A 27908-nucleotide genomic window follows, 5' to 3' on the forward strand; every position below is an offset into this window, starting at 1 on the left:
CAGAAGCAACATTTGAGTTACAAATGTTTGCTTAAAAAATACATATATTCAAAGATTTGCACACATTTTCACGACTTTTCAAAAATAGCAGATATACAAGCTCGCAGCGTAGCACTCGGTGCCGCGCTGTGAGCTTGTATATCTGCAATTCTTCAATAGCTAAAGTATAAAATAATTAAGGCCCCTCCAACACCTTGGGCCCTAGTAACTCAGTCCCACTTTCCTACCCCTTGTGACGCCCCTGCATGTGTGGATCCAGTTTCTTTCTCTTGTCGCCAACCTGTAGCATCCAGGCAAACATGTTCTGCACCCAAAACTGAAAAGTATATGGTCTCTGCCATGTCCAGCAGATAGTGCCATGAAATAGTTGAGGTTCTTTTTGGATTCTAATTTCATAGCACTGATCGGCCATCCTGTATCTCAGTCTCCTTTTTTTGTGAGGCTTATATAAAAAACAATTAAAACTATATAAAAACAGTTTTGAGCAAATAGCCTACAAGCTCGGAATGCAAGTTCTCCTAACGTCTCAAATGTTCCCTCCTGCTACTCCACATCTTCCTTTTTCTCTTCTGTCTGTGCTGCACTGGATCATAATTATGTTTTTGTTTTTTGTTTTTTTTAAGTAGAAGTTACATCTTGAACTCTCTAGAACACTGGTTCCCAAGCAGTGGGTCGCGGGACTCGCGGACACATTTTTATGGGTCCCAAATTTTTGTTTCCTGCTTTTTGTCAAAACGATGAAAAGATTTTCATGAATAAAAAAAAGATGTACTGATTTTTTTGTCATTTAATTAATACATTAAAGAAAAATCTAAGAAATTCCATAAATTACAAAACAAATGTTTAAGAAGTAGTAAAAATAGCCGATCACAGCGCAGCACGAAGCGAACGCATTGTGAGCTTGTAGATCTGCCATTTTCACTCTTTTGGGTCCGGGCAAATGTCTAATTTCTCTTTTGGGTCTCAAGCTAAAAGGTTTGGGAACCACTGCTCTAGAACACATAAAACATCATGATGGGGGTGTCCTTATTGATTTTGGGGTTTGTATTGTAAAGTACAATTTGATGACATCACACATTGTACTTTACAATACAAACCCCAAAATCAATCTTCAAGTTCTAGGCAACACAGAAGGGGGGGGGACTTTTTTCTATTTCCACACAACTCCTCTAAGGTATATTAATGACATATTTCAATATTGAAAATGGGTGGTCTTCCCCTTTAATGTATGAATTCTTTACTTTCTGCCCTATGAGGTGTTCGTATGTCTATTATCATGTCCATGTAAAAAAAAAAACTCATTTAGTTTTATCTCGGTTTAACGCTTGCACAGATTTAATCAATCAATCAATCAATCAAACTTGTCACATCACAATTACATTTAAAAGCAGGGAATAGAGAACACAAAAATAGAAGGAACACAAAGTGCATAAAAATAGCAGCAGTTTTAAAAAACAGTGTCACGTTGATTAAGTCATACTGTAGTGTAGATAAACATATAAAAGGAGCATAAACACAGTTTGATTAAAGGCAATGGTGACATATGGCTATAAAACCTTCTTGCTAAATAATTGCACTAAATGGTTTCATCTAAACAAAAGTGTTTGACTGAACTCTAAATAGCTGCTATGAAACCCAATGTCCGTGCATGGTCACAGGCTCACAGCCAAGTGAGAGGAATTGTACAGGTAACTAGTGCAACTTCACTCATGTCCCCAAGGGGGCAATAACACGCTAAAATGTCAATCCTGGAATACAATCAGAACGTTTGTACACATGGAATGTCTATGCCTGGACGTTTTCATAATATAAAATAAAGTGTCCAGAGCATTAGTAATGTCTAGTTTGTCAACCTGTGGACAGAATAATATATTTCTAAGAGTCAATAACAATATTACAAGTGTCCTGTTCTTCCACAAATCAGATTAAAGGGAAACTTCACCTCTGGGACAACCAGATCTTATTGTATTGTTGTTTGGGACATGATCAACACAATCCTGAGTTATTTTTTGTGTTCAATCTGTGTTTTTAGATATTTTAGTATTTCAGCATGACTAGTGAATAGTGATGCATTTTGCATCATCAGTGATGCGCATCACTAGTACATGCTGAAATACTAAAATATCTAAAAAAAAACAGATTGAACACAAAAAATAACTCAGGAATGTGTTGATCGTGTCCCAAACGACAATAAAATAAGATCGGGTTGTCCCAGAGGTGAAGTGGCCCTTTAATGAATACAACTGATCCAATACGAGGCTGACAATGTTCTTTACCCGGAAACGGAAATACATTTTTGGATGTGCTAATGTCATCATGATGATTCTGTCTAATCAGAACAAAATATTCACAAACTGAATGTGAGTCTATAAAAATGAGAAGAAATAAATTACCTCTCTCAGGCCTGGGAGAACACTGGCCTTGAAGGTGTGGATCCAGTTTCTTTCTCTCGTCCCCAACCTGTAGCATCCAGGCAGGGGCGTCACACCAAATTCTGGGCCCTGGGTACAAGGATTCACTGCGGGCCCCCCATGAATGTTAACTATTGAAAAATAGCAGATATACAAGCTCACAGCGCATCGGCTGTTTTCACTAGTTTTGTGCGACGGTCTTGTGTGATGAAGCAGGGCTTTGCTTTACCAAAAGAAGTACACATTTGAAACTTGGAGATACGAGGTTTCTGCCCGACAGTGACAATATTTTAGTGATTATGTTGCGAGGAAAACATTAAGATAATAGCCATTTTGCTTAGAACTGAGATACTAAATATTTTTTTCAAGTGTCCAGATAAATTCCAAATATTATCAAATTATCTCGCAGCACCCTGTGACCGCCGTCGCGGCACCCTAGTGTGCCCCGTCACCCACTTTGAAAACCCCTGCTCCAGAACAGTGGTTCTCAACCTTTTCAGGCCGTGACCCCCCAAATAATCCTATTTTAACTGGGGACCCCCCACCCTGACGAGCACTAAGAGTTGAGACATTACATTTTGTATATCACGGTTATATTTCAGATAATTTCTGTCTCCAATATTTGACAATTTCGCCAATGTATAATTTGTCATTTTAGAGGTATTAAAAAGTCCTTAAATTGTCACTTTAGACAAGTGCAGATACCCTCTGTACACTTAAACCTTATGTTGGTTTGTTCACTGTCGAGTGAGAAAACAATGTTTCACATCGAGCATATCATCTGGGGACCCCCCCACAATAATTTGGGGACCGCCCTATGGGGTCCTGACCCACAGGTTGAGAACCACTGCTCTAGAACACATAAAACATCATGATGGGAATGTCCTTGAACACATGCTCTCTTCTGACAGGAGGCACAGTCCTCCAGATAGATGAACTGTCCAGGTGTTTTCCTCCACCGCCGCCACTCAGCCAGCTGAAACACTTGGCACCCAGATAGAGGGCTCCAGCAGCGAGCAGCGCTTTGCCCAGGACCACGGCAAGTTTCCTCCATTTCTCCTCGTCTTCCTCAGACCCTAAGGGCAGAAAACGGGGAGGGAGTCCGTCATGTTTTGTACACATTGCGTTGAAGCCATCGCCGATGGCAGCGTTTAGCAGGCAAAAAATACACAGAAGCATCTGGGTCTTCTGACATTAAAGGAAAAATATGCAAGCTTGTGTGTACACAAAAACATTCTCCCCTCCCCCTCCCCTCTATGACAGGCATCAAACAGGTAGTTGTCTTTGATGCTTTCATTGATTAAAGAGATCACTAACGACGACTTGACACTTTTATGGCCCAATCAATTACCTTAGTGCACAACCCCTTTGAAGTTCAAAGGGAGCAATTAAGAGCTCTGGCTGAGCTCCCCCTGACAAAAACGTCCCTCCACTGTTTCTGTTGACATTTAATGTCAACATAAAGAGTGGAACAGAACAGAAATACAGCCAGGGGATGTGGCTTTCTGCAAGGAAACACCCCAGCACAATAATATAGTTACTGATGAAGGGAAATGACTGCTAGAAATGTATATACATATACGTTTTTTAATAGTCTTAAAGCGCTGAGTAGGGCCAATGTGGGGCCATCCCATTGCCCCCACTGGCTTGTCTATCATCTGAATAACGGCCCACTACTCCCTAGCCTAAAATCACAGTAACCACTTATCGGTTAGTATTTGGGGCCTCGCGGCGCGTCCGGAAGGCAAAAAAATCAGGGCCCCTCCAACTCCTTTTCCCGGGCTGAATCACACACACAGGACCATTTCAGACACATTGGTCAGGAGCCAAATTAATGTTGTGTGGTGCATGTGTGTGTGTGTGTGTGTGCGTGTGTGTAGACAGACTGTGTCCCTCTTGATTACCTCTCTCGGGTCCTCTCTCCCTTGTGGAAAAGTCATAGTACCATGACAAACCGCCGGTCTTCATGAACTCTCTTCTTCTTCCCGTCCCCATGATGGCTGGCGGTCTTACGTAGTCCGTTTGTTGGCTTTGGACTGAGGATCCACTTATGTAGTAGCTGATGTGCTGCGCTGAGGGTTGTTGACGGAATGCTTGCACTATATCGCAACCGTGACCCACTGCCATGTTGCTGTAATAGCCAGTCTGTATGAGAAAGACATCCAGCCGTGTGCCCTGTAGAGTTCTGATCAGTTCTGGACTGATCGTGTGGGTCCTCTCGTGACTGAACGTCCCCGAGAAGGCGCCGTCGTGCTCCGTGACGTACACCATGTCCACGATCTTAGTTGGGACGTCGTAGCTGATGATGACGCGGTCCAGGTTCTTGTTGCCACGGCGAACGCGCAGCCCCCACTTCTCCTTCACGTAGTACGGTAGGGCGTCGGCAGCCGGGTAGCTCTCCGTGTTTAGGTTGCCAACTTCAAAGTAGGCGCCCTGGAGAGAGAATGGAGGGTTGAAATTAAGAATGTGAAAACGCATTAGCCATAAATAATAACACCCGTAAGAGGACTTTTATTTTGAAGATGTTTTACTCTGACAGGGTTATAACGCCGAGCTGCAATGGTCGGTCGGTGAGCCTGTTTGATTCCCTTACTGCTCCAAACATGTACAATTCCAAAATAAGGTGCCCCAAGTGTTCTCTATCTATTCACAACCTTCAGGATGTGTCAGACCATATTTTTTCAATAAAGAAATGTTTTACTCAAGCTTGTCTTGCAGTGTTGATTTTGTTGACTAAAACTATGACGAAAAAAGTGTGTCGACGGTGTTTTTTTCACTGACGAAAACTAAATAAAAACTAAATAAAAACTAAGCTGTGATGACTAAAACTAAGACTAAATATATTGACAATTTCGTCAACAAAATAAAAACTAGACCAAAACGTTAGGGAGGGACTAGTGGAGAAGAGTCATTTTATGTTTAGTTGCTCTCAGGTGTTGCTTGCTGAATATAGCAGATCTACAAGCTCACAACGCGTCGCAGCGTGACTACATTTTCAGGTGACTACATTTTATTCAAAAGACTATGACTAAAACTAAATCAAAATGTGCTGTCAAAAACAACACTGTTGTCTCGGAATCTCATTACTTTTCCTGGTTTCCCCTGTTTCCTCGTTTCCCGCTGTTGCGCAGTAGCACTCATTTGGGGAAACCAGGAAATGCAGAGAGATTCGAGACAAGCTTGAGTAAAACACTTCTTTATTGAAAAATATGGACTGACACATCCTGAAGAGGTGGCGAATAGATAGAGAACCCTTGGGGCAAGGCGGTGAGGACCTTATATTTATGTTTGGAGCAGTGAGGGGATCAAACAGGCTCACCGACCGACCATTGCGGCTCGTCGTTATAACTCTGTAAGAGTAAAAACGTCTTCAAAATAAAAGTCCTCTTACGGGTGTTATTATTTATGGCTACGAAAGGAATGACAGCAAGGAAGAAAAGAAAGGAGATAGGAATGAAAGAAAGACAGGAAAGCCAGGGAGGAAGAAAAGAAAGAAATACATAAAAAAAGAAAGAAAGAAAATAACATACTTTTTTCTTTTTCTTACTCCATCTCAGCACAGGCAGAATTTCCTCAAAGTTGGCAAAAGGGTGGAAGCCATAGTCTCCTCTGTCTGGTTGGCACTCTGCTACCAACTATAATGAACAATCCAGACATAGATTGCATTTTATACTTCAAAGTGTACATTTCATTCTTTTGTGACAGCACCGACAATGACTTTGTATTGATCATAAGATGTTTCAGTTATACTACCCAAGACAAAGTTCTTTGATTATCAGCGATAGTAATCACAGAAAAGCAAGCCATGAAGGTTATTATGGCTAGCAGCTACCAATCAATATTAACGCTTTACTATTATCAGCACTAACTTCTATAACTAAATATATCACTTATGTAAAAGTTAATGTGATCTATAATAAGATGATCTGTAATAGTGTCTCTGTTGTTGATATCTGCGGAGTTTTGTTTTGCTTTGTGCATGTTTTATAATTAAAGCACTGCACTAATACCAAGCTAGAAGCCATTTTCTGGACACAAAGGCTACAAATGTTTACTTTAATACATGGAAGAACACAGGAAAGTAAGGCTGCTTTACATTGCAGTGTTGTTTTTGACAGCAAATTTTGATTTAGTTTTAGTCATAGTCTTTTGAATAAAATGTCATTTAGTTTTAGTCATAATTTAGTCACCTGAAAAGTTTTAGTTTTAGTCTAATTTTAGTCGACTAAATATCATGAGATTTTAGTTGACTAAATCTACAGCTGATTTAGTCAACTAAAATGTATTTTGGCAGGTGATGGCATCATAATGACTGATTTTACACTTGGTTGCATGCTGAAAATAGCCGATCTACAAGCTCACAACGTGTCGCAGCGTGACGCGTTGTGAGCTTGTAGATCTGCTATTTTCAGCAAGCAACACCTGAGAGCAACCAAACATAAAATGACTTTCTTCTCCACCAGTCCCTCCCTAACGTTTTAGTCTAGTTTGTATTTTGTTGACGAAATTGTCAATATATTTAGTCTTGGTTTTAGTCATCACAGCTTAGTTTTTATTTAGTTTTCGTCAGTGAAAAAAACAGTCGACACAAATTGTTCGTCATAGTTTTAGTCAACGAAATCAACACTGTTACATTGGAATCTCATAGTATTACCTGGATAACGAACCCCTGGTTGTCGTCATGTGTGATAATAATGCACTCATTAGCGAACCAGAAGAGCAGCTGTAGGCCATGTCGCGGTGGAGGACAGCCGAAACCCGAGAATTTCAGGTGGTCCAGAGTGGTGAGCTGCCATTTAACCATAGTGGTGGAGCTGGAGCCTTTTACAACATGACGCACGCACGCACGCACGCACGCACGCAACACACACACACACACACACACACACACACACACACACACACACACACACACACACACACACACACACACACACACACACACACACACACACACACACACACACACACACACACACACATTTCAATCATTTATTTATGTCCACATAAGAGATACAGTACAAGGACACAAATAAAGGTGCTGTAAATAATGTACAGTCAGCTAATCCTGGACAAATATCCAATAACCACACACCATTCAAGGGTACATGTAACAGCGCCTTCGCCATATTCGGCGACTACCGATAGTAGAAGAGATTGCACAGAACTTTGCAAGCCGTTTAGCTGCTTTTTTTGGCATCCCAAGTTGTTGGAAGCCTCTTACAACCAACCTATGTACATGTCCAAGGGCTGCCAAAGATGAATACAAATAGATTGCATCTATAGCCTAGCTCTGTGATGGGTTCGTAGGAGCGGCTGGTATTTAATGACTTTGGTCATAAAGGCTTCCTCTAAGCTAGAATCAAAGGTACAGGCCATTTCAAGAACACACACACATGCTGCCAGTCATATTGATGCCAGCATTGAGACTAATATTTTCCACTGCAGCTGGTGGTGCTACTAACTTTTTCAGCTGGTGACACTAGCATGTATTTTGTATGCAAACATTGTTGTCTAAACAATACCAAAATAGGCCTAGGCTATATTATGTGTAGCTTATAGCTATAATAACAATAATATTAATATGTTCATCTGTAATTGTACTATAATAATACAATCTGTATAAAGACATTTGTTTTTCATTAATATCCTATCCTAGCCTAATCAAATAAATAGCCTATATTGGAGACAAAACGAGTTAGACATATTTTTTTGGTAGGAAAAACACACGCTGGCTGGCCAAATAAATATATAGTGCACACATCTTTAATTGTAGGCTATTAGCCTTATAATAATGTATTATTATTATTTATCCTTATTTCTTGCAAGTATTTTTTTTAACCTTTATTTTGAAAAGTGCTATATTAAATCATGTCAGCATAATATTGCCATGCATGCTGGGGGAACAGGTCAAAGTTTATTTACTATCAGCTGATATTCACACTGCAACAGGAAATAAACTTCGACCCATTTTGAATGAGTAGACATATGCTCTATGACTATATGTCTATGACATAAATTGGGCTTGTAGATCTGCTATTTTACATTTTTGGGAGGTTTTTGATTTTTTTTTCCACATTCCACATTTATTTTTCTTCTTTTGCTATTGATGTTATCCCCTGCATAGTACTGTGTTCTATCCATCTGTCATTCAGTGTTATATGAGATACATAAAGGTTTCCTGTGTAAATAAGCTGAAGAGCTAAACTAGGATCTCCTTTTAGTTGACCTTTTTACCAGTGAACTGCATATACTACTAGCCGCAAATTGCAACACTAGATTTTTTTTTTATAATCGGATGAATCTAGGGTTGCAATACCTCCCATAGGCAGCCAATGCATCAAAACAGTTTTTTGCTCTCTGATTGGATTAAACGACATCAAACTCACCAATATTGCGGCTCTAAGGGAAGCTTGGCATTTACTCTTACTATCTGCAAAGTATTTGTTTCAGAAAAATCCACCATAGACATGTTATGATTTATTTTCTGTCAATAAATCCGAGCAGACGTGGTTTATTTTCTAAGTGTTGAACTTCGGAAGCGCTTGTGTTCTATAACCCCATGTCCCGCTGCCTCCTGCATAATGTGACATTTAGAACCAGCTGGTACACAGGACCGTTGAGGGATTTTCCACAAGCGCTTCCAAACTCCAGGACTTGAAAAAAATAATCACCTGAACCAAATTTCTTGATAGAAACTGGCTCATAACATGTCTATGGTGGATTTTTCTGAAACAAACACTTTGCAGATAGAAAGAGTAAATTCTAAGCTTTCCATAGAGCCGCAATATTGGTGAGTTTGACGTTGTTTAATACAATCAGATAGCAAAAAACTGTTTTGATGGATTGGCTGCCTATGGGAGGTATTGCAACCCTAGATTCATCAGATTATAAAAAAATCTAGTGTTGCAATTTGCGGCTAATATACTACTGTCATGAAACTGTCTCTACCTTTCCTATGCAAACTGCTAATAAAGTATTCAATCAAACGTCAAGCTATTTATTATGTCCATGCTTTCAACGTGAAAAAAAGAAAAAGAAAAATTGAGATGTTCCTTTTAAGCAGGGTGTTTAACTGTACTTACTTGTACTACATTCATTGACTTGTACTGTTCTCCATTTTTGTCTAATAAAAGAATCAATCAATCAAGTAATCAATCAATGCATGGCATGCAGTCATTAACATTGTTTAGCGACATTTGTGTTGAGCAGTCATCATCAATGATAGCTAGCCTATTTTATAAAAGTCATGTGTCTGTCTGAAGAACCATGAGAGTCGTGGTCTGAACCTACTTTGTTAAATTAGCCTACAATAAAGAAACAACTAACAAGAAACAATGCGAACGCGTGAACTCACCAGTTCTGCAGGCTCACATCATCATGAGCTGGTTCTGTTTTTTAAGAAATAGTGCGCTTCATTTTGAAACGCCACTACCCTGCTTTCAAAATACCCTGCTGTTGGTCTCTCTTGGGCGTAGCGTCTTCTTTTCCTGTTTTTGCATTAAATGCTATTCCAGTCAGGGAGGGATAGAATAGAAGAATAGAAGAAGACAATCGCAGAATGTGTGAACTGAATGGCAGCTTAGCCCTGAAACATGACGGTCGTATAACGTTTCAGGGCTAGCACTAGCAGCTTATCTACATTTAGTTGTTTTGTTTGTTTACGCAGACAGAGCACTGAGCACTCTGATGTCAAATACGCCCCCTTCTCTCTCTCTCTCTCTCTCTCTCTCTCTCTCTCTCTCTCTCGTCAAGAAGTTCCTACCGTAGAGTATATAAACAAGGGTTCCTACCCTGTACACACATTTGACTTTTGTCGGTCAACTTCAAAATAAGACCAATGGTGCACAATTGCTACGTTCCCTTTTGCATTGTTTTTACGTCTGTTTTTCTGATGATAGGCCTATTTTTACTGTGTTCTATCTGTCTATCATTCAATGTTATAATATGAGTTAAACAAATCATCATGGGCATGGGCTTTCTTTTTTGTACCAGTGATTCAGTGAAGTGTACCTTTTCCTATGTAAACCTATAATAAAGAATTCAATCAATCAATCAATCAATCAATCAATCAATTGGGCAGGCTTGTCAATGCGTCAATGCTCCTGGATTCGCCAGGATGATTGGCAATTACATCTACTATGTTAAATATTTTCTGGGGGAGGACCCCCAGATGAGAAGTCTTGCTTCAGTCATCAAATTTGTACACCTACATTTGGCATTTTAAGGCTGAAATTGTACCCATGCTAGTAAAGCAAGCCTGATAAAAGTATCAAACATGCACAAAATTCAATAGAACACAGTAAAATATATATCTCTCTGTTAAGAAGTTTTGGGGAAGGACCACCAGACCCCTGTTGGGGAGTTCCGTGCACCCCCTAAAAAATAAATCTCCTGGATTCTTCTGGACTGACATTCCAATGTTGACAACTCTGCTCATTGGCGAGGTGTCCTAGCAAGTTGATTTGAGTTGGACTTTTGGCGAAGTGACTGGTATTCCATTTGGGTCCCCATCCGGAATCAATGGGGGTACATTTATTGTAATCAAATTATTGACTTAGAAATACAACGAAAAACAAAAAATATATATTATTGAACTCAAGACAAGTCTCCATGGCGTGAGTAATCATAGAAAAAAAGTCATTTTGGGGGATGAACTCCTTTAGTGCGTGCTCGTCCGCGTAAGTAATGACGCAATGACGTAGTGGCGTCGTCGTTGCGCGCTCCCGTCAAACGCTGCCTCCAGCCCGCGCGCCGCGCCGCCGCCTTGGCTGCTCCAGAGTAGAGACCTGCTGGGAGACTGAGTGTTTTCCCTGCAAACCCTAAAGATAGATGTTCCGATACCAGGTGAGATCAACGCTTAAATGTCCTACTTTCTTTCTTTCTTCCATAGGGCGGACGAGACGTTAATGGCGGCCCTGTGGAAACACAGGACAGCGAGACGTAGCGTGGGTTCGTGTGTGTTTTTTACGCTGAATTGTGGCCATTGTTTATGCGTGTTGTTATGCACCGCGGCAGGGGCGTCAATTGGGTATGGCAGGGGTATGCAGCTGCCATACCCTCATTACCCTGGGTCCAGGGGGAGAATACAAGTTACTTTAAAATATAAATCCATGAATGTCTATCTGTGCTGGTTATTATGTTGTTAAATTACAGTAAAATAACTACAAATGCAAAATTTAACAAGGTATTATAATTATATTCTCCACACTTGTATTCTCCCCATCTTGACAAAATGGTATATTCCCAGGTTCCGCAGGTCAGCTGCACAGGTGAAATGCATTATTGTTAATAGTGGCACGTTTACTATATTATGCCAAGTTTAAACAACTGTTCCAGGCTGCCATATCCAGCCCAAGAAACCATAGATTTTTTTTCTGGGGAAAAAAAAATAGAATGTACTTTTTAAAATAAATGTATCATGCCTGTTGCTAAGGTGTGGCAACATGACTGGTGGCTTGCACGCGCGCCTTCAAGACACTAGTCATGTTGCCATACCTTACCTTTTTTCTGAACTGACGCCACTGCACCGCGGCCTGCGAAGCAGCGGGCTTTCCTCAGGTCGCATGGGCCGCGGAGGGAGAGGGGGGGAGCGGGGGAGAGTCCCAGTCTTTTGGCGCTGTGTTTTTGTTCATGTCAGCGACATGCTAGAGTCATTTTAAGTGCGTGTTGCTGGTGTTTTGTGGGGTCTGAGTCTGGACTGGCTTGCTATCGACGTGGAGGAGACCCAGTGCGTGATGTAACGTCAGCGAGCATTAGCTAGCTAGCTAACTAGCTATAGCTACTAGACCAGGGGTTTCTCCATAAGAGTGGACTGCAGCCAGGGACTGTGTGGGGGTCTGATTTGAGTCCCTTGCAAGTCTGTAACTCTTGACAGTGTACAAAGGGGTCCATTTGGTTCTATGTGTACAGTTATGGGGAGACCTTGAAATGTGAAAGTTTGAGAAACACTACTAGACTAGCCCGAGGAGGTGGTTAGTTGATGATGGTGGTGGGTCACTGACTCTGTAACTCAGTGGGTCTCAAACTTTGAAATTTGAAGGTCTCTCCTTAACTTTGACAGTGTACAAATGGAACCAAACGGGTCCATTTGGTTCCATTTGTACACTGTCAAAGTTACAGACTTGCGAGGGTCAATTTAGACCCCCATAAAGGAACCTAAGAGAGTCCCTGAAAGGCTGAAATCCACTTTGACAACAACCACTGCTCTTACTGATGTTACTAATACATGCCAGCTATCTTTAGACACTGTTTTTATTACACACCATGCAAAGCTGCTCCTAAGAATGCTGGGAGTGAATATGGTGACTATTGGCGTTAGTAGTTGACGTCAGTAGTAATAGATTGGGAAGGGGGGGAAAAACACGTTAGCCTCGACCCTCTGTTGACCCCCAATTGTTTTAGTAGTGTGATTTGAGTCCATGATAGTCATAGTTATGTGATCGCTGTCTTATGAAAGAGGCCAGAGACAGATGTGACGATGTTACTGCAATCAATGTGGTGACTCAGCCACCAGGACACTGTTATCAAATGTAGCCAGTGTGACCCATTGATTAAGAAACACCAAAGGTGGTTATACCTGTTTATATGCTGTTTAGAGTAAGTTAGGTGGATGATATTCTTGGCAGTGGGCAGAAACGAGAGACAAAGCCGGGTTCAAATAATGTTATATATGCACAAAGTCCCAACCCCACTGCTTCTGCTTATTAATCTCTCTACATCTGTTTCAAAGATTACAACTCACCGCTGTAGCCTACTATTGTGTGTGTGTGTGCAATGAGAGTTCTTGTATCTTCCTACAGGCTCAACTTCAGTCTGCGTTGATTGATGCATTGTGGGTTTTCAGCGTGCTGCACAATCTAAATCAAGTTGATGCATGATGAATTAATTTATTTTTCCCCCCTCTTTCCCCACTCTCTCATCTCTTAGCCTCACAAAGCCAGCTCACACATTTCACTTAATTCATTGTGGTGTTGTGATTTTAAAAAGAAAAGCCAGCATTCACTTTGGTTGTGAACGTCATCAATGGAAGTAGACCGCAGATATTTGTGAAGGCGTTTGGATCAGCCGTTGACCATCATCATGATGGCTTACACCCAGCGGAGTTACTTGGTAAATCAAAGATAAACCCTTGCTAAACCAGTTTCAGGGAATCAGTGATGTCATTACGTGCGCATCCCGCATCAAAAACTCATTCAAGTCGCCCAGGGACTCATTCATGTCATGGTCCCGGGGATGCGTCTCCATTGGAGTCCATGTTAAAATAATTTACTTCTTCTACTTAAGTTGCTATATTAGTTTAGTTTAATTCGTTTTTTAATGTATTGTGTAAGATAAACACTGTAAAGATGTATTATCAGTTAAACCTGGAACTGCTAAAAATTATTTTCACTAGTGGTTCTCAAAGTGGGGTCCTGGGTCCTTGAGGGAGTTCCAGGGGGTCCCCAGATAAATGATAGTTAGGAACCAAATAGAACGTTATGGGTCTGTAACTCGGTGAACAAATGGAACCAAATGGACCTGTTCCATCTGTACTCTAGTATTTTAACATTTAATATAAATTGGGGTCCCAGTGATATAAATATAATTAAATGGGTGTCTGTAGCCTAGTGTATTAAGAAATCCTAGTTCTAAGTTCAAACATTAGCCAAATTGTAAAATAAATATAAGAAATAGGCAAACCTTTTGAAAATAGCCGATCTACAAGCTCACAGCGCTCGAAAACATTGTATTGAGGACCCATTTGAATGACCACCTGTGGGTCCCGGGACCCATTACATTGAAAACCTAGTAACATCACTGGGGAATAGCAATTACACCTTCTCCCTGCCTTGAATCAACTAAACATATTCTATCTATGGCAGCATCTACTGAAGCACCTACTCATTTTGTTGTTAAAAAACACTGCTCCTGTATCTAAAGTTTAGATCCTAAACCAAGGGTTCACAACCTGGGCTCCATGGAACATTCACTATTGGGCCGCCAGTCCACATAATTTATTGTATTTTCATGACCATTATGTATCTGTAGAACAGTTGTCCTCAGTCCAATCTCCCGCTGTCATCTTTCACTGCTGTTTTGCTCAACAAAACTAAAGATGGTACTTATTAGTGATCATGGGTCATTTGTGATCGAATCGTTCATAAGAACTATTCTTTGCCGTGGACGAACGCGTTCACTTCTTGACATGGTTACGTTCAGGACGGGCGGGCTGTTCCTCCCACGACAGTCAGCAGTGCGGTAGAGTTTTTCTCTAGACAATAGACATGCATGCGTTAGCGTATTACTATTTGAATTGAAATAAAGGTAGCCTACTACTGTTATTCCTGGACAACTGTGTTAGCGCTACACTTAAGTATCAAAAGAAATAAATATGCATGAGAGTGAGACAAAGGACAGGTTTTAGTTTGAATAGGAGATGCAAATAGTATGCTACACCTACTTAAAGACACACTAGAAAATCTGAACGGATCATTGCCGTTAACGGTTTTGCCCACCACTGGTATTTATCAACCCTTTGAAATCCATTGTGTGTTGCTGCTCATCAACTCCCCCAGCCTGATGAGCGTCTCATTGAGCTGATAAATGTTAATATCAACATGCACGGCCATAACAAACTTGTTAAAGAATGCTACAAAAAACATTTGTGCCTAGTGGCATGTAGAAGTAGCCTAGTTCCAGACCCTGAATCGCTAGCCACACCCCTTTAAATTTTTTGTTTTGGCGATTCAGGGGTCTAGAAGTGCTCTCATTGAAGAGTCCTCGGTTGAAAATCCGTACGGCGAATCAGCGTCGTGAATCAGTGTCTTGTGATCAGCGTGGGTGGGGGTTTCCCAGAACTCAGTGTTTCCAAGTACACCAGCGCTGCCGCCGTACCGTACCGCGCATCGCGTTGCGATAAAATGCGGTAAATTGCGGTAAAATGCGATCGTATCGATCTCGCTATGAAACACCAGTAGCAGGCATGTTATGTTGTGTTTGATTACTAGTTCGTAGTGCTCCTATTCTGACTGTTTCTTTGGTTAGCAAGTAGCACTAGCAAGCAACAGGCTTGCCACTAGCCAGCCACACTATGTCATGTGTTGGTCGGTGAACCAATCGCTGAAGACTGCCTCTTTTTGGCAACGCCCATCCCTGCAATCGCCTTGGGGGAAACCACTTTCAGACTGAATAATGAAGTGAAACGAAATGTCAATTCAGGCTGAGTGTCAGGCTAATGTAGAAGATGCGATTCTCCCAATCTAGCACATTTCCCGTCTCAAAGAATTGCTGATTGATATGTACAATAACTAAATCTAACAGCTGGAAAAGTGAGATTAATGAAACAGAGGAGAAAATCGGATGACATGAAAATATTGACTACAACTACATCTACATGACAGGCCAGGACCCATGATATAAGCCAGCCCAGTGGTTCCCAAACTTTTCAGGTCGTGACCCGAAAGAGAGATTAAAGGTTTGCCCGGGAACCAAACTAGTGAAATTAGACGATCTACAAGAACCAAAACGTTTTGCGAGCTTGTAGATCTGCTATTTTCACTATTTATTATTGTTGGGATTTCTTAGATTTGTCTAAAATTATTTAAAAAATCAGTGATCTGAACCACTCCCGGGTTGGTCCAGCTTCCAGCTGACCGGTCGGCTGAATCCATCTGTGAAAAGTGACATTGTTATATTCTTGTGCAGGGTTATTTCTGTCTTTAATTTCCTGCTGTCGCTTGCATGCCGTCTTATCCCTCACTTAACTGTCCATCCTTTCCTCCATTCCTCCTGCCCTTATCCCCCCATATCTCTCTACTACTCCCTTAACATTCCTTCCTTCCTCCCTCGCTCCTTTCCATGGGGTCTTTTCATTCTTCGCTCATCCTTTCTGTCTCTCCTCTCCAGTCGCTGGATGAAGACTGTACATTGGAGGAGGAAGAGGAGGGACTGGCAGAGGAGGAAGATGACATTGATCAGTTCAATGACGACACCTTTGGAGCCGGGGCCAACGGTAAGACGCTCTCGGGATGCGCCATATTGACTAAAACTATTCTTTAATAGTAGGCATGCAAACATTTTGGTATAAGGTAGAAACCGTCTGTGCATTAGTGGTGCAAGATGCTTTGAGTAATCTGCACACCGCTGTGCAGGTAAAGGGCTGTTTTATGGTACTGTTTTGCTGTTAGGGGTTAGGGGTTGTTGGCAGTACATGTGATGGAGAACTGCAGCGCACATTGAATTCACAGTGCAGGTTGCAGTTCAACTGCATTTCCTTAAGTGTATTTTTGCCCCAAACTAACTATTCACTCAAATACAATTAGGGCTGTCACGATATGACATTTTACATGACGATTAATTTTCACTCAAATAATTGGCGATTAACGATTTAATTGTGTTTTTGTCGTTGATAATTACATTTCTGTTTGGCTTTTAGGCTTTGAAGTTGTACATGGTAGATATATATATGAAATTACTGACATATATATGAAATTACTGACATATTTGACAACTTACTACTTAAAAAATAACTTTGATAGTGGAAATAGCCGATCTACAAGCTGTGAGCTTGTAGATCTGCTATTTCCACTATTTCGGACATTTTTCAACATTCACGATTATGACGATTATGACAAAATAATTGCGATAATGTCAAATAATCACGATTAGACGATTATGTAATAATTGTGACAGCCCTAAATACAATGTTACTATGTTTCGGTTTGGAGACTTTTGCCAGGCACATGCTTTTAGACAGTAAGACACCGTCTTACATAGGGAGTACCACTTCAGGCATGGCCTTGTGCTTAGAGCGTTCGACCTGAGATTGGGAGGGCGACGGCTCAACCCCCAGCCGAGTCATAACAAATTGTAAAACGTCACCTAAATGCCTCCCTGCTTGGCACTCTGCGGCAAGGGATGGATTTGGGGGTATCTGTGTCACTGCAACATAGCAGCATCATCCACCATGTTATGTGCAACTTTTGGTTAATACATTCTGTGCAGTGATTATTTGTATATGTGCTCGAGTTGGGAAGCGCTTGTTGAATCACTCCACCTGCTTCGAAATTTCACATATGCAGCAGGACGTTGAGTTACTGAAAACGAGGGCTTTCAAACTGTAATAATCCTTCATAATGGCTCAGCCGACCGACAATAAATACAAATATACTCACAGGTCATGGTGACATATTATTCATTGGCTGGTGGGTGACATCCATGTGTATGTGATTAGAGATAAAAGGTCCACAACACATGGAACTTTTAATGCGTGCCAATCCATCTTGGTAATGCTGGGTATTGCCCTGCAGTGTCTGTGACTGTGTGACACATGTACGTGGGTGCAGGGGAGAATGTGGCTGTGTTGCAGTGCCCTCTCTTCATTCAAAGTTTGTTTTTAATATCCAACAATAAATCAGTGGCCATTTACTGTACAGTAGTATTGCCCTAAATTGCTGCAACTAAACCATTCATATAGATAGATGGATGAATAAATATAACTTGTTGATGATAAGCACACTACACACGACTTCCATAGAGTTTAAAATAAAATGGACGATTCATCGCCATGACAAATCTGTGTTTGTTCTCTCTTTCCCATTAGATGATGACTGGCAGGAGGAGCACAAACGACTTGCCGGGCTCGATGGGTTAGGAACAGGAACAGGACTAGGGTTCGGAGGAGGAGGAGGTTTGGGTGGCGACGCAGACTTGCGAGGCGCCAACAATGCATCCTCCATCCACTTCCCTCCCCCCGCCAGCCACCTCCCTCCACACAACATCTCCTCCCCCTCGCCTGGTCCACCTCCACCAGGTTGGTGACGACTTGGAAGATAGAGAAATATATGGAATTAAAGGCATGTTCTCATTGCAGTTCCGGAATATTTCCGGCAAAATAGATAATTATAATTAGCATAACTTGCCGGGAGTTTTGTTTTTTGGGTGTTTTCACATGCCCTCATCGGAAGCAAAAATGCTGGTAGCGCTCGTTTTCACTAAACCATTGAAGCGGCATGAAAACCAGTGTTGCCAGATTTTGCGAGAGAAATAACCAGGTGTAGGAAAATAAGACCCAAAAAGTGATATTATCTAGGCCACACAAGCACTTTAAAACTATACGCATCGCCACATCAGCGAATTGAAAATTACCGATCTACAAGCTCACAACAAATAAAACGAAACCAGCAACTATCAAATATACAAGAAACTTTACGGAAATCAAGTCCAGAGTCGCTTATAATTAGCAGACATGGCAACACTGGCAGCTTGCTTGCTGGAGTGAGTCGAGTGCTGCGGTTCGTTATATGTCTCTCATTCTTTCTCTCTCAGTCTCACCCTAAACCCTACAAATGGATTTAACAAGTTTCAAGACGTATTCTTCATGCAACACATAAGGTTCAGAAAGGATCGCTTATGCGTTATGCAACGTGTTGCACTTGTGGGCTTGTAGATTAGCTGTGTTTTGGTTCTTTTTTTTTTCTTTTCTTTTTCACGCGCCACCATACGGATGACCAGACTCGATGCGCTGCTCTGTAAAACACTTTTAATCATGATTCATCAGTCATCACAACGACGAGAAACTATTAACAATGACGGAGCTTTTTGAGTTGGTAAAGCTTCCAACTTTCACCACAGCATAATGAGCGCATTGTGTCCCAATCATACTAAAAATAGGCCAGATACAATGTTTTAACTGTTATTATTGGCTCCTTTCATGCACCTGCTTGTAAAAAAAAACGTCAAAAATAACGGTATGCGTTTTCACTGTGGGGAAATTTCTATTCTCCCGGTACTTTCATCAAAAATTACTAGGTATTTTGCCGTCAAATTTAGGACTTCAAAACTCCCAGAAGACAAAATAAGTGGCCGTTTTCACATGGCGTGAATTTCAAAATTGCCGTCATTTTTGACAAAACTTCCAGAAGTTTTGCTCAATGAAAACGGGGCTTAAATAAAGGGATAAAACACGGTTGAAGATGTTTCAGCGGGCTGAAATTGCAATGACTGCCATGTGTTTGCGTTTCTATACGTACCAGACTATCTTAGGTCAGTGTTTCTCAACCACTGTGCCTGGGGACCTTTGGTGTGCCCCTAAGAAGGGTCAAGTGTGCCCCTTGAAACTGCTTTAAAGCCAGTATTGTATTTATCATTTTAAAAATGATTTAAACGAGTGAAAACAGCCGATCTGTGCGAGGCGTTGTGTGCTTGTAGATCTGCTGTTTTCACGACTGTTGTGCGACAGCCTTGTATGATGAAGCAGGGCTTTACTTCGCAAAGAAACGTACAAATTTGAAACTTGGAGGTACGAGGTTTCTTCCCGACAGTGACGATATTTACACCCCCCGTATTATGTTGGTGTGCCCATGGATTCTTGGGACATGAAAAGTGTAACCATGCAGAAAAAAGGTTGAGAAACACTGTCTTAGATTATGAGAATTAATTTAAGGCATTCCAGTGCGGTTAAGGGATTGTAGTTTCCTATTCACACTCCAGTGTTTACATTCCTCTGGGAAACGACAAGGAGTGAAAGTCAAACAAAAACAAGTATTGTCTCTGCGCTTCCTGTTGACATATCGATTGACAACTTGACAGATCAATGATTAGTATGCCGGGTGCCTGTTACTTGTTCCCTCCCTGTTGACGCAGGAATCAAAGACCTTGTTCCGGCCTCTTATGAGAAATGAGAATTTGGCACGTGAGGCAGCAGTGAGCCAAAACGCTTACATCACAGCCCCTCCTAGTTCCACTGAAATTAACTGCTTATTTTACTCCAGCATGTTCATCTGGACTCTATATGTCAGTGTTTCTCAACCTTTTTTTCTGCATGGGCACACTTTTCATGTCCCAAGAATCCATGGGCACAGCAACATAATACGGTGGTGTAAATATTGTCACTGTCGGGAAGAAACCTTGTATCTCCAAGTTTCAAATGTGTACGTTTCTTCGCAAAGTGAAGCCCTGCTTCATCATACAAGGCTGTCGCACAACAGTAGTGAAAACAGCACACAACGAGGCGTTGTGTGCTTGTAGATCACACACTTGACCCTTCTCAGGGGCACACCAAATGTCCCCAGGCACAGTGGTTGAGAAACACCGCTATATGTAATTGTGCGGTCTCTTTTAAACGCAATCCCAGCATCCCTAATCTGGGCATGAGATGATATTAGGCGAACATTTTCCCAAAATAGCTGTGAGCTTGAAGATCGGCTAATTTCTGCTAAGATGGGTAGGGGAGAGTATAGAATCCGGGTGGGCCCCAGGCAACAAAGTGTTTATATGGTTTATGTGGTTAAACAAGGATGACGACGAGGTACAATCGGGGCTTGACATTAAGGCTTGTGATGTTGTCCGGGACAAGTAATAAATCCTTCCAGACAAGCTCATTAAAAATGGCTCTTGGATTCACTTTTTATGTGACGCTCCTAGCAGCTTTGTGCTGTATGCAGACTGTGGACTGGCGATACTATGGAGTGGAGGGAGGGCCTTTTTATTTCAATGTCTGACTCCTATGCATGCATTTAAAGGGCCTACACCATGCTTTTAAAACTATATTTTTTTGTATAAATATATGCTCAAAATTGAGTCTAATGCTGCATTCACACTGCAGATATATAGTTGAACGTTTTGCTTGCTTGGTCAATGTTATCTCAATGGAAACCAGCTTTAAAGCTTTCAAAGCTTTGTTCTGTGTATCTCCTCTATCTTTAAAGCTGGTTTCCATTGAGATAACATTGACCAAGCAAGCAAAACGTTCAACTATATATCTGCAGTGTGAATGAGGCATTAGACAGGTTTTAACCCTCAACAAACACTCTGACCATTCTTTTTGTTTGTTCTAGCTCTACTATAATGAGGCTCTCCAGCTGCAATACCAAAACGGCCTCTGTTTGCTCAGGGGCGCAGGGGTTTTTCCAGAAAAAAAGAAGTTTTTTTGAAAAAGAAATTTTTTTTTGAAAAAGAAAAAGTTTTTTGAAAAAAAAAGTTTTTGAAAAAAAAAGTTTTTTGAAAAAAAAAGTTTTTGATTTTTTTTTAAACATTTTTTTTTTGAAGTTTTGAAAAAAAAAATTGAAAAAAATTTTTTTTTTACTCTGCATTGCATTTTTTTGAAAAAAAGAAGTTTTGAAAAAAAAGATTTTTTGACTCTGAAAAAAAAACGGGAAACGAGAGTGACGTCACTCGTCAACTCTCAGAACAGCACTGTTCTGAGAACCCGTGGAAAGCTTTTCATCTCTGTCTGCCCAAAACCAGAGAAAGACACAACGGTCAGAAATAGGACTTTGTGAGGATAGAAGGTGCCAGTGGGACCCCAAAAAAAGGTTTTAAAATAGAAAAAGTGAAAATTCATGGTGTAGGTCCTTTAAGAAAGAAATGGCTGTGAAATGTCTAATTTTTGTGCCCGGACAAGTGAATGGGAAATTAACTTTTCCAAAGGACAAGTGCCTCAAAAACGTAAAGGCCCAGTTCACCTCTGGGACAACCAGATCTTATTTTATTGTTGTTTGGGACACGATCAACACAATCCTTATTTAGTGTTATTTGTTGTTCAATTTGTGTTTTGAGATATTTCAGTATTTCAGCATGACTAGTGATGCTGTTTGCATCATATGATGCATCATGTGATGCAAAATTGAACACAAAAAATAACTCTGGATTTTGTTGATCGTGTCCCAAACAACAATATAATAAGATCTGGTTATCCCAGAACTGGCCCTTTAAAGGAGAAGACCGTTCATAAAGGGTTAACTACTTTTTAGGCGTCTTACCTCATCTAATGACTAGTGGTCGAGGTCTTGCTGTTATCTCCCAAAGCATTGTTGTGATTTTGGTCCAAACCGCAAAGCCGAGTTCCTTCTCACAACGGCGGCGCGTGGGCGAAACAAAAATCTGACTATTTAATCATGTCCATATAACAAATTGTCGCTTCCTCCGGCCTCTCCATGCTCCCAGTACTGTGTGAATGTCAACAAAGCTGACGTGATTGCGACACACTGTCGCAAAAAGCCGTAATTAGGAACGGCCATTTCCATGACAACCCCCAAAGCTAGGGGGCGTTGTTTTACGGCTCTAGGCTGCCTGGATAACAGCGCGCCTGGTAGTTTTTTTTCATTCGCTCAAGGATTTACTGCTGCTTCAACATCTTTTTCAAAGTTGCTGTCTTTCTATTGAGTATTGTTTAGGAAAACCTTTTTATTTATAACCATGAAGGACTGTAAATTCCCTGGTTGCCTGAACAAACGCACAACTGCAACCTGCAAGCGCAAAAGCTTCCATAGTATTCCTGTCGCCGATGCCGAAATGAGAAGACTTTGGCTCACAGCCTTGCGAATAGATTGTAACACTTCTGCAGAAGTGTCTAAACATTGGATAGTTTGCAGTGATCACTTTGAGCCGGAGGATTTCTACCCTAGAGAACCGGAGTTCTCACGCACAGAGATATGATATAGATCTCTGTGTAGATAAACTAATAATAGTAATCAAATTTCCTTACACTAATGTATTGCTTTGTAAATAATCAAATCATTTGGGGGAGGGGGAAATGGGCTACTCACTAGGGATGAGGCCGAATATTCGGCACCGAAAATTTTCGGCCGAAAATGGCTAAAAATGCATTTTCGGTTTTCGGCTGGATAGCTTTTAAAACCGAATAGTTGAGCACCGAATAGTGTGAAGGACAGGGTCAGGGGTCCTCAATAGGCGGACCGCAGTCCATGTCCGGACCGCGGCACATTTCTGAGAAATCTCCGCACAGTTGTATCTGACGATCGGACTGACTGTGTGTGATGTGTGTTTGTGTGTGCGTGGGTGTGTATGTGCTGATTGTGCTCATTCGCTCAAACACATACACAGGCTCACAAGACACACCCCTACGCCAATTTGCAAGCCCACAAAGCGTCGCGGGTGCAACGTGCTGTGGGCTTGTAGATCAAAGGTTTTCCTTCCCTCCGAGTCTCCGACGCAGTCTGCTCTCCATGCTGCTCCCCCCCCTCCCCTCTCCTCTCCTCTCCACACACTCATGCCGCTCGCTGCCTTAAAAAAGTTGCTAAAACCTCTTGGAAACCATTGCTCCCACTGGATTAATAACTTAGAGATCTTCTACCTTTGGCTGTTCAATTGGAGAGGACAACAGCAACACATTAATATCCACGATGTAAGGCTCCAACTGCTTGCATTAGACGAGAAATGGTCGCGAAACTCGCGATGCGTGATCATGCGTCTTTAACAATGTGATGTGTCGTCGCATATTATTGCCAGCTATCCTAGGCTGTGTTAGGTTAATAACTATGACTCGTTGACCCTGATTTGACTGGTCATTTGACATAGTCAATCAGCACAGTCAGTCTGGCTTGTGCAGTACGTGTGTCAACTAACTGAATGTCAAGTAATCCACTCCCCCTCACGCTAAGTTCCACTTTATTTTCCATTCTGAACGACAAGCCTAATATTGCATTTATGCTCTTTAGTTTCCAATAATTAAACTATAAGCCAGTGTTTTATTGCTACACAATAAATGTAAATAATGTAGCCTACTCTACATGCATAAATAATTATCCATTCATCCATCCATCCATCTTCAACCGCTTATCCAGCATCAGGTAGCAGGGGTAACAGTTCCAACTGAGATTTCCAAAGTTCCAAATAATAATAATAATAATTAAAATAAACAATTCTAATGATTATAATAAACATACATACATACAGTACATACTGTATAAATGTATCCGCCTTATTTCGCCTTCGCCTTTTTTTCGGACCTGGACCTGTTTCAAAAAAATATTTCTGGACCTTCAAGATTTGTATTTGAGGACCCCTGGGCCCTAGATCATTTTGCAACATACAGTATGTGCATTTGTTGTTGAAGGCCTGGCTGTTACAGCCCTTGTGTTTACAATAATATTTTGTTGTAGGCCTAGATCATTCTGCAGTTTTAAGCACCTTGTTCTGATGCACTTTTATCTCTGTAGGATACTACAGAAATAGTTGCACTATTTTGACTTTGTTTTATGCTAACATTGCAAAGAGAAAATATTTTATTTTGTTATGTGTGCATTCAAAAGTGAGAAATAAATGTTTTATGGAACCATATGGTGATTATTATTTAAGTTAGGGTTTGCCATAATCAGGTAGCTTTACAACAAAGGTACAGCAATGGTACAAACATTTATTATACAAAATAAATTATATACATGTATTATTCGGCTATTCGGTATTCGGTATTCGGTGGAATGTTTCCAGTATTCGGTATTCGGTTTCGGCCAAGAATTTTGCTTTCGGCCCATCCCTACTACTCACTCATTCGACAAGTGTCCATTCTCTCCCTCTGGATCCGGTCTTTCTTCCCAGTTTATTTTCTTTGTGAGAAAAAATGTTTCAAGCACCCCTCGGTTTATCATAGGAGCGAAATCCTCCGATGTTGTGACACAAGGTTGTCCATCTTCACTGTCGATATCTCCATCTTCCACGTCTGGATGCCACAAATAGAATTCTGCGCAGCACGTGCATTCATCATCAAAGTTCATTTTGGTGCACTTAGTGCATTTACACCATAAATGCGCCTCTTGCAATTGTCGTTGCCGCCGTGGTTGTACATCGCTATCGTCTACTTCAGCCTGTGCTTGTAATAACAACGCCTGTTGTTCCATCTCAAGCATCTCTGCATCCGACCACTCCGGTTCAAATAAGTAAGGAGCGTTACCGTAATCCAATCCCTCATACATGTCGACATGATCTTCAGTATCATCCTCCATTGCTGCCCAAATGTCTCGGAAAATGATAAGAGTTTGAAGATGTTGAAGCAGCAGTAAATCCTTGAGCGAATGAAAAAAACTACCAGACGCGCTGTTATCCAGGCAGCCTAAAGCCGTAAAACAACGCCCCCTAGCTTTGGGGGTTGTCATGGAAATGGCCGTTCCTAATTGCGGCTTTTTGCGACAGTGTGTCGCAATCACGTCAGCTTTGTTGACATTCACACAGTACTGGGAGCATGGAGAGGCCGGAGGAAGCGACAATTTGTTATATGGACATGATTAAATAGTCAGATTTTTGTTTCGCCCACGCGCCGCCGTTGTGAGAAGGAACTCGGCTTTGCGGTTTGGACCAAAATCACAACAATGCTTTGGGAGATAACAGCAAGACCTCGACCACTAGTCATTAGATGAGGTAAGACGCCTAAAAAGTAGTTAACCCTTTATGAACGGTCTTCTCCTTTAATGTCAAGCCCTGGGTACAGTGACGTCACCTAGAGGGTGAAATGGCAACATCTGACTGCAGCCTTCACATTATGCTGCTGATTCAGGAAATAAGACAGGGTTTTTTGTCACTCAGTTAAGGCAGTGGTTCTCAAGCTTTTCAGCCTACGACCCCCAAAATAATCAAAGTTGAACTGGGGACACCCACCCTGACGAGCACCAAGAGTTGAGGCATTACATTTTGTATTATAACACAGTTCTATTAAAATAGCAGATCTATTGTGAGGCGTTGTGATCATGTAGATCGGCTATTTTCACAATTTCTGCCTCTAATATTTGACAATTTGGCCAATGTTTAATTTGTCATTTTAGAGGCATTAAAAAGTCCTTAAATTGTCACTTTAGAAATGCGCAGATACCCTCTATACACTTAAACTTTATGTTGGTTTGTTTACTGTTGAGTGAGGAAAAAAATGCACTCCCTCCCCCCCGTTATGGAGCTCCCTACCGATCGTCTTTTGAAATGTCTTTAAAAAAAAAAAAGAACAATCTCCCAAACGATCACGGCCGTCGAACCAAAACCGGAAAGGCGCAAAGAAGTGATCCCGCTGCCATTATTGTTTATGTGTGCTGAAGATAACAGACAAGCGTTACGGGAGCTGCTGCTAACGTACACACCCATGCCACCCCTCATCCGCTCTCTTTTAGAAGACAGCCCTGGTTCAGTGTTGAAAATGGGTGGTTCTCCCATATTATTAGCCATATCCAAGATGTGCCTAACTGTGACATCCCTCTTCAGGCATTGACACTAAGGCTTGCCCACCTGCCCCTGGTAGGTAAATAAAACGTCAGGGCAGGTGAAGTTGGCTTTCAGCTTGCCCGACAGGGCAAGTGCTCATTTGAGAGGGGACACAAATGTCTATAAACACAACACGAGATATCTGTCTAAACACCTGAACGTGGCCAGTGCGCTGTGTCTTCTGGTCTGTGGAATGTAAAATAAGAGCACTATTTACCTATGATGTGCTGTTTTTTTACATTTAAAAATATAAAATAACAAGTGTGAAACCATAGACATTCAATCATAGCTAAAGTATTTGGATTTGGGGGTATTGATGTATGACATTTTATCGCACAGCCCCAGAAAGTGAAGAAATAAGTGTTAAATTGAGCGGTAATTAAAATCGTACCTATCATTTTATAATGGACGATTTACTTTTCGGGCAAGTGGGCATTACCTTCGGGCAAGTAGAACCATGACCTGTACTTGCCCGATGGGCAAGTGCCTCTGAGACCTTAGTGTCAACCCCTGCTCTTGATTTCTCACAGGTCTGGACGAGCGAGGGGCAGGAGGCGACCTGGCAGAGTCCCTGGCCCGCCTCCTCCTGGGGGCCGACCCGGCCATCGCGGGGCTCGGGGCGGCCGAGGCCCCCCGTCATCCATCCCCCAGCGGCCCACCAGGCTCCAGTTTGTCGTCACTGTCTGTGCTAGAGCGTCCCAGAGGCCTGCATCATCCACCCTCCTCCATGCCCCACCCCCTTCCCCCGCACCACCACCACCATCACCTCCAGCAGCAGCAACAGCAGCTGCCTGCTGGGCCCTCTGCCTCCGGTGAGTTAGCGATTTACCCACAAGATCTGATAAGGCAAGGGTCTTCAACAGGGGGTCCTCAGAGTTACTACAGGGGGTCCTCCAAATCTTTGTGTGATAGAAACATTTTTCTCCTTTTTTTTTTATATCAACCACTTGAACCCTGGTGTCCATATTCTGAGAACTTTAGCCAAAAATAGCAGATCTACAAGCTCACAACGCCTCACGCTGCGAGGCGTTGTGAGCTTGTAGATCGGCTATTCTACCACTTTTTGTCGTCACATGTTCAGATACTGCATTTTGATTGGCTTAAAACAGTGGTAAAGCAGTCAACAACCTTGAGTTGGCTCATGGACCCCGCCCACTGTTGTGTTGCAGTTGTAACATTTCCAAGACCTTGCTAGTTACAACTGTGTTTTCTTTCATTTATATGGTAGAAGTGGTAGAAAAGCAATTTACCATATGAGGGTCGTGGGTTGTTGGCTGGGGTTGTTTGGCACTCTGCTTCGCCTAGTGCCACAACCCTGAAACAGTGGTAAATCAGCCAACAACCCACTCCCTCTCATGGTAAATGGCTTACTTTTTGGCAAAGAAGTTTGGTGTAGAGGGGAAAAAGAGCAGACTAAGTACAGAGTGAAAGGTCAAGTATTGACGGTTCAAGTGGTTAAATATCTGAAAACACAAATTGACATGAATCCAAAATACACTGATGATTGTGCTGTCAAACGATGAAACTATATGG

General features: G+C 41.7%; 2 protein-coding genes across 5 annotated transcripts in view; one reads left to right on the forward strand and one right to left on the reverse strand.

The window, feature by feature from the left end:
* Positions 1-1369: 1369 nt before the first annotated feature.
* On the reverse strand, positions 1370-10052 carry LOC308281032 (uncharacterized protein). Of its 2 annotated transcripts, XR_013961803.1 has the most exons (6): positions 9769-10052; positions 7066-7232; positions 5942-6046; positions 4316-4844; positions 2242-3487; positions 1370-1936 (listed from the first exon to the last, which is right to left on the reverse strand). XR_013961803.1 is itself a non-coding variant. In XM_080721089.1 (5 exons), the coding sequence occupies exons 2-5, from the start codon at positions 7213-7215 to the stop codon at positions 3264-3266; spliced, it is 1008 nt and encodes a 335-aa protein (XP_080577215.1). In that variant the 5' UTR covers positions 7216-7232; positions 9769-10052; the 3' UTR covers positions 1370-3263. The 2 variants fall into 2 exon arrangements, 1 of the variants encoding a protein (XP_080577215.1); XM_080721089.1 differs by having other exon boundaries at positions 1370-3487.
* Positions 10053-11153: 1101 nt separating this feature from the next.
* The window catches only part of patl1 (PAT1 homolog 1, processing body mRNA decay factor), a 40258-nt gene continuing 23503 nt past the window's right edge, over positions 11154-27908 (forward strand). For 2 of the 3 annotated variants that reach the window (XM_080721378.1, XM_080721379.1), the window contains exons 1-5: positions 11188-11258; positions 13341-13523; positions 16299-16404; positions 17995-18204; positions 26906-27187. In XM_080721378.1, the coding sequence (XP_080577504.1) occupies positions 13494-13523; positions 16299-16404; positions 17995-18204; positions 26906-27187 (628 nt within the window). In that variant the 5' untranslated portion in view covers positions 11188-11258; positions 13341-13493. Of the gene's footprint in view, positions 11259-13340; positions 13524-16298; positions 16405-17994; positions 18205-26905; positions 27188-27908 lie in introns of all 3 variants that reach the window. The other variant, XM_080721380.1, reaches the window with a different exon arrangement.

The sequence above is a fragment of the Nannobrachium achirus genome, assembly GCF_963921795.1.
Source record: "Nannobrachium achirus genome assembly, chromosome: 3".
NCBI lineage: Eukaryota > Metazoa > Chordata > Actinopteri > Myctophiformes > Myctophidae > Nannobrachium > Nannobrachium achirus.

Coding starts and splice junctions, on each gene's coding strand:
- LOC308281032 (XM_080721089.1), bottom strand. CDS start 7,215: ATGGTTAAATGGCAGCTCACCACTCTGGACCACCTGAAATTCTCGGGT. Junction 4,845..5,941: donor GGAGTAAGAAAAAGAAAAAA/GTATGTTATTTT, acceptor TTCTCTCTCCAG/GGCGCCTACTTTGAAGTTGG. Junction 3,488..4,315: donor GGAGAGAGGACCCGAGAGAG/GTAATCAAGAGG, acceptor TTCTGCCCTTAG/GGTCTGAGGAAGACGAGGAG.